At 29.8% G+C, this 9744-nt stretch overlaps 1 protein-coding gene across 1 annotated transcript; it reads left to right on the top strand.

Moving 5' to 3' along the window:
• The first annotated feature begins 6169 nt into the window (after positions 1-6169).
• LOC143547494 (short-chain dehydrogenase TIC 32 B, chloroplastic-like) lies at positions 6170-9445 on the top strand. Its single transcript, XM_077038907.1, has 8 exons — positions 6170-6394; positions 6771-7002; positions 7067-7146; positions 7234-7390; positions 7599-7680; positions 8478-8565; positions 8694-8740; positions 9233-9445. The coding sequence occupies exons 1-8, from the start codon at positions 6271-6273 to the stop codon at positions 9431-9433; spliced, it is 1011 nt and encodes a 336-aa protein (XP_076895022.1). The 5' UTR covers positions 6170-6270; the 3' UTR covers positions 9434-9445.
• The last annotated feature ends 299 nt before the right edge of the window (positions 9446-9744 follow it).

Here is a 9744-nt window from a genome sequence, read left to right as displayed (position 1 = left end):
GAATAAGTATGAAATGTCACCCCCAAAATAAAAGATGGAAAATGGGGTATGAAGTACTCACATTCAAGTAGTAAACTTGAAAGATGATAATTTGGAGATTTGTCGGAACGACGAGTTTAACGCACAATGCCTAAAAAGAAAAGAAGTCTTGAATTTAGAAAGGTTGTCTTGAAGGTCTTTAAACAAAATAAATGTTGAGAAATGTAAATAATTAAAGTTCAAGGTTTTAAAATGTAACTATTTAAGAATTTATAATAATAACCCTTTAAAAATGTAAGTTTGCTCGAAACCGGGTTAAAGTATCTAACCTTAATATTTACTCAACCTATGTTAAGTAATAAGATGGATAAATGCAAGAATGCAAATCCCTTTGGAATAAGGATACTAAAACGGTTTTTTTTTATCGAGCGTTCGGGTTGTCGGTTCGGGTCTTGATAATTGGTCAAACCCAAAATCAACTTTCCAAAATATTGAATGTTATGAGATAACTCAATAAAATTTATAAGACTTAACCAAATATGTAGTTCCATTGTTTTAGAACTAACAACGCACGTTAAGAGAGTGTTCGGTTTTGTCGGTCCAAACTTTGTTATGAGATCAAGTTGGATACAACATTTCCAAGTACTTAAGAAAATATTTAAAAATCAATTTGTAACTATTTTTAAAGAAATACACAAGTCTTGATGGCTAAAAAAAACACACTTGTGTGTCTTAAGCGAGTAAGAATCGGTTTGGTTCGGTTTCCATCTCACAACAAGTTCATAGATGGTTTATACATGTCCAAACACTAAAGAACTTGTATAATAATGTACAAATAAAAAATACCAAAAGTTAACAATAAAGTCTTTAAACAAAAGTTCGGTTTTCGGTTCGGATCGTGTTTCGGGTTAAGACCGAGGTAAGATTCTACAAACCCATAACCATAGAATTTGTAAAATGATTTTAGAAACTTAGATCTAACAATAAGTATGTTTAAACAATTATTTAACAAAACTAGTAACAAAGTTCGGTTTACGGTTTAGAGCTATTTACGGTTAAACCGAAGTATAGACTTTTAAAAACCCATAACCATGGAACTTGTAAACATGATCAACAAACTAAAATAAGTAAGATTAATATGTATGAACAAGTTATATAGATGTATATATATCAAGAACACGAAGTCCTCCATGAAGCCTTGCCTTATGAGGTCCAAAACCTCACCGACCGGAATCGGAGAAGTAACTACCAAAGGTAAACAAGGGGTGTATATTATATATATGTTGCACAACCATAAACAAGTATTAATAAGGCTACATAAACTAATTAAGATGAAAGACTAAAAACCTTCAAGAACACTTAAGAAGATAACCTTGAATCTTTGATGTTTGAGAGAGTTTTTTTTTTTTTTTGGAGTTGTAGCAAGAGAAAATGAAGAGGAAATGTGGTGTATATATAGGGTAATGCTGGTGGTCAAATATGGGTGTGAGGCACAAGAGATTTCATGCAAAATGGATCAAGACAAAAACACAAAACAAAAAAAAAATAGATAAATAAATAAATAAATAATAAATAAATAAAAATAAAAATAGGAAGTTTTCAAGACCCAACAAGTGTGAAACAATATTGTAACATAAATCCATCATTTTGATTATAACATAAGCTTCGGTTTATAAATCGGGTCGGTTTACATAATAAACAAATACATAAACGAATACAAACAAGACGCGAAATTGACGAATGTCACAATATTGTTGTATGATTTTCTTACAACAGATGAAGAAGATCTGAAAGTGTCAAAAGACCTTACTCTTGGAATGGAATATGGTGACCCTCTTGGTACTGATTTCTTAAAGGAATTTCAAGATTCAGTCAGAAAAATATTTTCAAGATAATACAATAGAGTCTTACAAATAAATAGTTTTGACATCATCATTTTAAGGGAGATTGCTGAAACCTTGAAAGAATTGACCATAAACCAAACAACTGATTAAAATAATTTGTTCTCTATTGTGGTGAATAAAGAAAATTATTGCTACCAAACTGCTGACATCAAACAATTAATGGAATTTACTAAAGACAATCAACTATTATATCAAACTACTAAAGAATAAAGAACTGGAAACAAACAACTGATGTATTAAACACCAGTTGTTTTAGAAGATCAGTAATTTAAAGACATTATTTTTGTTTATTAGTTGTTTAGCATATTAGTAAGTAGTTTGTGACATAAATTTGTTTGATGTCGCTTTCAGCCTTAGTCTCATCAGCACTTACACCTATATATAATAAAGAAGAGAGTCTCTTCTTAATTAACAATTTTTAGACACAAAATCTACCTGCTAATAGTACTCTTTTGTACAGAAACTCAGTAGATCTTGATGAGCTAAGATTGAGGGGAAGCAATTACTTATTGTAATCTTTTGTTTATAAATGAAAATGCTCATATGATACCTTCTAAAAGCTTATCAAATTGATTTTATTCCGCTACAATCTACTTTGATAATACTAGTTGATCATTGTTTAATATGAATTCACTTAATGTAAATCTTATAAGTTCAAAGAATTAGATTAATTGTTTGCTGTTTCATTTGATTAAGTGTTCCAAACTGATCCTAACAGGACACAAGTGTAGAGGCTCAAAATATAGCAAAATTAGATTGAAAAATGTTTTAATGTTTTTATATAATGCAATGATTTTGCATGTCATAAAGTTATGTTGAAGTATTTTTTTTTCTGAAAATGTGAAATCATTTTGATTTATTATGATTTAATCCTTCTATAAATGATCGAAGGTATCTCAATTTTTTTTATTCAATAAACTAGTTTTTAACACGTGAATTACACGAGATTTGTCAAACACTAATAAAATAAATAAGATCTGTTATTCGAAAAAATGAACAAAATTAAAGGTGAAATGGAAATAAAATATATATCAAGGTTGCAAAAGTCGCTAGGCCCTAGGCGGTCGACTAGGGAGTTGGGTGTACTCGGGGAGTACTCAGACATGGTAAATATAAAGAAAATTAATTTTTGGATATAATATCTATGTCAAATATCATTATTTTACTAATATTTATAACAAAATATGTAAATAGCAATATAAATAAAAGAAATACATAATAAATTATTCTAAGAATTACTAATCATTAATTAAAAATGATATTTGTTTTTTAATATTATAGAAATAAGAATTGTTTTATTTTTTAAGTCAAAATCGGCTCAAGTCCACCAACTAAATGTGATTCCAATCTTTGATCGATTTTTAGTAACTAGGCGGAGTTAAAGAAACTACCCTCGACAATGTACCTTGTAGCGAGTACTCGGGGAGCACTCAGCCTTGTAAACCTACTTTTACAACATTGATATATAGTATAAACTATAGGAATTCAAGAATCTTGAATTTACAAATTCAAAAAAAAATATCTTTATATACAATATTTGCAAAAATTGTTTTGAACCATATTCATGGATAAGTATGATGAAGGAGATGAGAGATTCAGAATTAAAAGAGAAATTATAACTCATTTGTCAAAATTGTTTTAACCCATGACCCATGGATGTGTAGGAATAAGATGAAAAATTAGAGAATTCAAAAGGAAATTATAAACATTTGCCAAAATTATTTTGACTCATGGATAGGTAGGATGAATGAGATGTGAGATTAGAGAATTAGAAAGAAAATTATAACCCATTTGCCAAAATGGATTTGCCACATAACTCATACGAGAAGACAGATTAGGCCAAGAATGAATGTGAGATTGCCACATCATCCTTATTATTTTTTATTAGTATAGTCAGATTTGATTAAAATAGATTGTGCCTTTTCAAAATAAAAGGCTAAAATATTGATTCATCTATGTTGGTTTTGTTTAAAACAACAATCATTTCTAATGAAATCTTACTAACAATAAAGCTATAAGTAATATATGTTAATTTCGTTTAATCTAACTAATCTATTAAAATAAAACATGTTTTTCATATGGCATTGAAATATGTCATACATATGGGATACCACCTAATAAATTTCCTTTTATGCATATTCAATCTAAATAAGTAATATATTAATTACCATTTCTTTAATTTAATAATTTTTTATGTTAAACGGTATAACAATTAATGCATTTAGTACTATTTAATATTTATTAGTTACCTCAATTAAACCAATTATGACTTTCTTAAAATTATATTATTAATAGTTTCTAATTACCCCAATTAAGTTATTACCTAAGAAAGAATGACTGGTTTCAACAGTTTGATCAATCTGCTGAATTTTTTTGACAGATATTACGGAATTACAGTTCAAATGTGTCAGGGACAAGCTGACTACTTCATCTAATCACACAAAAATAATAGCAAACTATGAAGCTAGTCGAGAATGTTTTTGGTTAAGGAGAGTAATACAATATATTTGTGGATCTTGTGCTATTTCTTTCGAAGACGAAGGGCAGACGGTTTTACACGAAGATAACGCGACATGCATTGCTCAACTTAAGGAGGGCTATATCAAAGGTGACAAAATCAAACATATTTCGCCAAGGTACTTTTTCACACATGATTTGCAAAAGAGTGGAGATGCTATCGTCCAACAAGTTCGTTCCAATGAAAATTTAGCATATTTTTTTACCAAATCACTCCCGACCTCAACATTTAAGAAACTGGTTCATGGGATCGATTTACGTCGACTCAAGGAGCTTAACTGGTTATCATCAGAAGGAGAAAATATGCGCTAAACTCTTTTTCCCTTAGTTAAGGTTTTGTCACAATGGATTTTCTTGGAAAGGTTTTTAATGAGACAGCATAAAACGTATGAAGTTGATAATCAAGACGGAATGTTATGAATATAGTTATTATTCTGTTCATTATTTTGATTATCAATTACTAAATATAGATTAGCTTGTTCCTTAAGCCCCCCTATAAATACCCATGATTAATTCATTGTATGACACACTAATTAATAATATAAACTTATTCTCTCCCTAATACTCTTCTTATCTTCTTGCTAGTAGGCTTGTTAGAAAACAAACGACAAATTATTTGTAAAATATTTTGAATTGTTTGATAATAAACTGCATCCTTGAACTTAAAATATATCAAACTGCTATAATTTCTTTTCAACTACGCTCTACTAATGTAGTTAGCTTGTAGCAGATCCTTTTGAACCATAAATCCGTAATATCTCTGTCAAAAAAATTCAGTCAATTGATCAAACTGTTGAAACCAGTCATTCTTTCTTAGATAATAACTTAACTGATGTAATTAGAAACTGTAATGATATAATTTTAAAAAAGTCATAATTGGTTTAATTAAGGTAACTAATAAATATTAAATAGTAATAAATGCATTAATTGTTATACCATTATTCATAAAAAAATATTAAATTGAAGAAATGATAATTAAAAAATTACTTAATTAGGTAGAATATGTATAATTGGAAATTTATTAGATGGCATCCCATGTGGATGGCATATTTAAAGCCATGTGGAAAAAACATGTTTTGCTTTAATAGATTAGTTAGATTTAAATAGGTGGCTTGAGTTCGTGTTTGGTTCAAAACAAGTTTAGGTCAATGTGTTTTTTGAGTAAGGGTCAAAACAAGTTGTTTTAAAAGGGTATCAAATTAGTTCGGATCAAAACTGGTAGGTAAAAAAAGTTATGATCATAATGAGTTTGAGTAGAAACGGGTTATTTTAAAGGATGTTATTTTCTAACTTAAAAGTCAAATTCATTATTCATGTATTTTTAATTTTATGTTACTTTGAATGAGCGGCTCGGGTTCATGTTTGGTTTAGAACAAGTTTGTTGAAACGACCGATATTTTCAAGCCCGATGAAAACTTTTTTCATTGAATTATTTCTTTTATGAACAATTTATGTTCTAATTCTTTGTTACTATTATAATTAGTGTAATATATAATTTCATTTATGAGAAATTATTATACTCTACTAAATTGTTTGGTATTATGAAACTTTTTAAATAATCATAGTCTTGTAAATTTTTGTCCATTTTCAAAATCTTGTTGATTATTGTTTTAATAAAATGCCTTTTTTTAAAAATTATATTTTATTTGTTTAAGAAAATTAAATATTAGGTTTTCAAATAATTAATTATTAATTAACTACGATATGATACGATTAAAAGAAAGTTGATGTTTGACTAAAACTGTCCCATATATTATTTAAAGCCAATATTCTCTTTAATTTTAGACAGTATCACAAACACAACTTCCATTTTCACCATCCTCTCCGGCAACCTTCACAACTCAACTTCAATTTTCATTTTTATTCCTCAATGATGGAAACGATCAAGTACCTGCTTGGTACCGTCGGACCGAGCGGTTACAGTTCGAAATCCACCGCCGAACAAGTCACCGATAACTTTCGTCCTCGATCCTCCTCTACCGCCATCATCACCGGTAAGAATTTTAATTATTATCATGTATATAATCAATCAGTGGACACGTTAAAAAGTGACATCCTGTTCTCAGAACCAGAATGCTAAGCATTCAAATAAAGGTTACACTGTCTTTACCTAGAATAGAAATTGCTTTAAAAAAAAGATATTTTTGGTTTCCTCGCGCCTGAAGCTGTGGATTTACCTACCTGAGCTCAACGGGTTATGCATAGTAATGCTATGACAAGATCGGCAAATATAGTTTTTAAAAGATTGGGTTTTGCGATTCAAAAAGGGGTAGCCGCTTGTTGCCCGCTTGCCTTCTGTTTCGATGTAATTTAATTTTTATAGACGATTTAAATCGTCGTTATATAAGAAAATAAACTGTGTTTTGTCAGGTGCAACGTCCGGGATCGGAGCTGAGACGGCTCGAGTCCTCGCAAAGTGCGGTGTGCGTATCGTCATGCCTGCTCGGAACTTAAAAGCGGCCGAGGAGATCAAGACGAGCATATTATCCGAATTTCCTGATTCGGAGATAATCGTTCTAACTCTCGATCTTAGCTCACTCCATTCTGTCACGAGTTTTGTTACTGAATTTCAAGCTCTTAATCTGCCTCTTAATCTCCTAATGTACGTACGTTATTTCGTTTGATTTTAATTATCTCAATGTAACAGTTACATAATGTTGTTGCAGAAACAACGCCGGAAAGTTTTCTCACCATCACCAGATATCCGAAGACGGAATCGAGATGACGTTTGCAACTAATTTTCTAGGTTAGTTTTCCATAATCAACCGCAAAAGTATGATTAAATTTAAGCAAACAACTGATACATGTGTATATATGTTATTTGAATAATTAGGTCATTTTTTGTTAACCAAAATGTTGATAGAGAATATGATCGAGGCCGCCAAAATCTCCGGCGTACAAGGTCGTATAGTGAACGTGACGTCCGCGGTGCATTCGTGGTTTTCCGGCGACTTAATTTGTTCCGTCGGACAAATTACTAGAGATAAGAGGTAAATTATTAGTTATGTGAAAATCGAGAGGAAGAACATATCTAATGGAAGCCTTGATGCTGTCTAATGTTGATATTTCTCGAATATTCTTGGCTAATTCTGCGCTTAATTGCAGATATATAATTAATTCTATTAATAAGACATATATTTAATTAATACTGGGTTTGATTTGTTCTTGTGCATATTTGTGTTGTTGTATGTCTTGCAGTCAGTACGATGCAACACGTGCATATGCAATCTCGAAGCTCGCTAATGTTTTGCATACCAAGGAACTTGCCCGGAGACTCGAGGTACTAATGGATATATGCTAGCTGATCATGATATGATATATTTTCACAAAGATTTTTATTATATTTTATAAGTTATATGACAAAACTTGTTTTTGCTTCTATATAGTTACTAGGGATGCAAATGAGTCAAGTTCCTGGCAAACTATTCGAAATTAACTCGTAAAAAGCATGATTAATTATTTAAGCTTAAACAAGCCCGAGCTCAAGCCTAAGCTCGTTTAATAAACAGTTATAAAATGTTTATTATATATAATTAATAATAATTATTATTAATATATATAATGTTATGAAAATATAACTAAATAATACATATTACAAGTTTAGAAAAAATAATAATAATACATATTATGTTATATATAAAATTATAATTGAAAAAAATAAATAAAAATAACTATAAATATGTAAAATTAATTAATAAATAGTAAAGTAGACGAGCTTGAGCTTGAAAACTACCTGCAAGCCGAGCTTGAGCTTAATAAAGATCGAGCCTAGTCGACCTCGGGCTCGGCTCGGCTCGTTTGCACCCCTAGTTAGTGTATTATTAAAGATAATCCTCCCCTTTTAATGTAAGTTGGTTATTTTGTTTTCGGTTTCTTGCTGAATTCAACGTTTTTTAATATAATCTCTATTGTTTAAAAAAAAAAGATAATCATTAAAATCACAGGGTCTTTTTCTTTATATAAATTCCAATATATGTATGTGTATTAATATAAGCTGATTTAAGTGATTGACAATATATATGTTTAGAAATTTATTTTGATATTGATAAATTGTATAATTGAGTATTATTTTTGTAGCAAATGGATGCGAACGTGACTGTAAACTGCGTGCATCCTGGGATCGTGAGGACGCGATTAACAAGAGATAACGAAGGCTTCGTTACAGGTAATTTATATATCGATCGAGCTAATTTGAACTTAATTCATTACACTCAAAACATAAATGATTAAAGAAATACTGCGAAAATTTCTAATATATTTAACTAATTGTTTGAGGTAAATATACACATGCAGATCTCATATTTTTTATTGCTTCAAAGCTGGTAAAAACAATACCTCAGGTAATATAAGTTCTCTTTCTCACTCACACATGTCCAATAGATATTTAATTAAAATCACGAAAATGGTCAATTTTTTATCAAACTATTTGAAATAGTAACTTGATCAGCTTTTTTTCTTTGTCTTTTTCTTTAAATCATTTGACGGTTATAACTTATAAATGATAATTAAAAAATGTCACAAACTTACATAATGCAGGTACCAAAGGTTTTGGCCTTAAAATAAACTAAATAAATTAAACTAGGTGACAGAGCAACTAATCAAGTGCTGGCACGTTAGCAAGCCAAAATTGATACAACCTTAACCAATCATGAGATCTTCATAACTAAGCTGTTTTTTGTTGAATGTGACATTTAGACCATGCATCCAAATTCCAATAACGTCAAATTGTTATGTTGTAAGAAGTTGTTTAAAGTGACTATTTATTTTTAATGATTGTATGTTTCTAATTATATCCACAAATTCACCAACATTTTTTTTCCTTTTTTAAACAGGCAGCTGCAACGACATGCTATGTTGCAACTCATCCAAGAGTGACAAATGTGAACGGAAAATACTTTGTAGATTGCAACGAAGCTTCACCGTCCAAACTAGGTTGCAATCCAGATGAAGCTGCTCGATTATGGTCGTTTTCAGAAATCATGGTTTCTACCAAACCCAAAACAGTTGTTGACCATTTCCAGGGAGTAGATTAATCAAACACATATATACAAGTTATACCATTAGTTAATCAAGATACTTAATGAATTATGTATATTTAGTTATCAAATTAAAAAAAATGTAGATACTCAAGGAACATGTTATAATGTTTACAACATTAAAGAAGTGCTGGCAGTTTAATATATATATATAGTTTCTCATGTGAAGATATTTAGTCGATCATGGAACATACACATTAATTATTCTTATTCTTTGTTTATATATGTTATATTAAGCGAGAAGAGATTTAGGTGACTTGTATATTAATCACAAAAATCAACCAACATTAATTTTGTTTTAGCAGTAA

Source organism: Bidens hawaiensis, unplaced genomic scaffold (genome assembly GCF_021521415.1).
Source record: "Bidens hawaiensis isolate Kalapana, Puna unplaced genomic scaffold, B.hawaiensis_p1.1 tig00000905_1, whole genome shotgun sequence".
Classification (NCBI taxonomy): domain Eukaryota; kingdom Viridiplantae; phylum Streptophyta; class Magnoliopsida; order Asterales; family Asteraceae; genus Bidens; species Bidens hawaiensis.
Note: the sequence above shows the minus strand (reverse complement) of the source record. Positions and strands in the feature narration are given on the sequence as shown.

Bases quoted from the DNA above. Each gene is read 5' to 3' on its own strand.
- LOC143547494 (XM_077038907.1), top strand. From the start codon at position 6,271: ATGATGGAAACGATCAAGTACCTGCTTGGTACCGTCGGACCGAGCGGT. The intron at 6,395-6,770 runs GTAAGAATTTTA...GTGTTTTGTCAG, and splicing joins CTCTACCGCCATCATCACCG to GTGCAACGTCCGGGATCGGA. The intron at 7,147-7,233 runs GTTAGTTTTCCA...TTGAATAATTAG, and splicing joins GTTTGCAACTAATTTTCTAG to GTCATTTTTTGTTAACCAAA.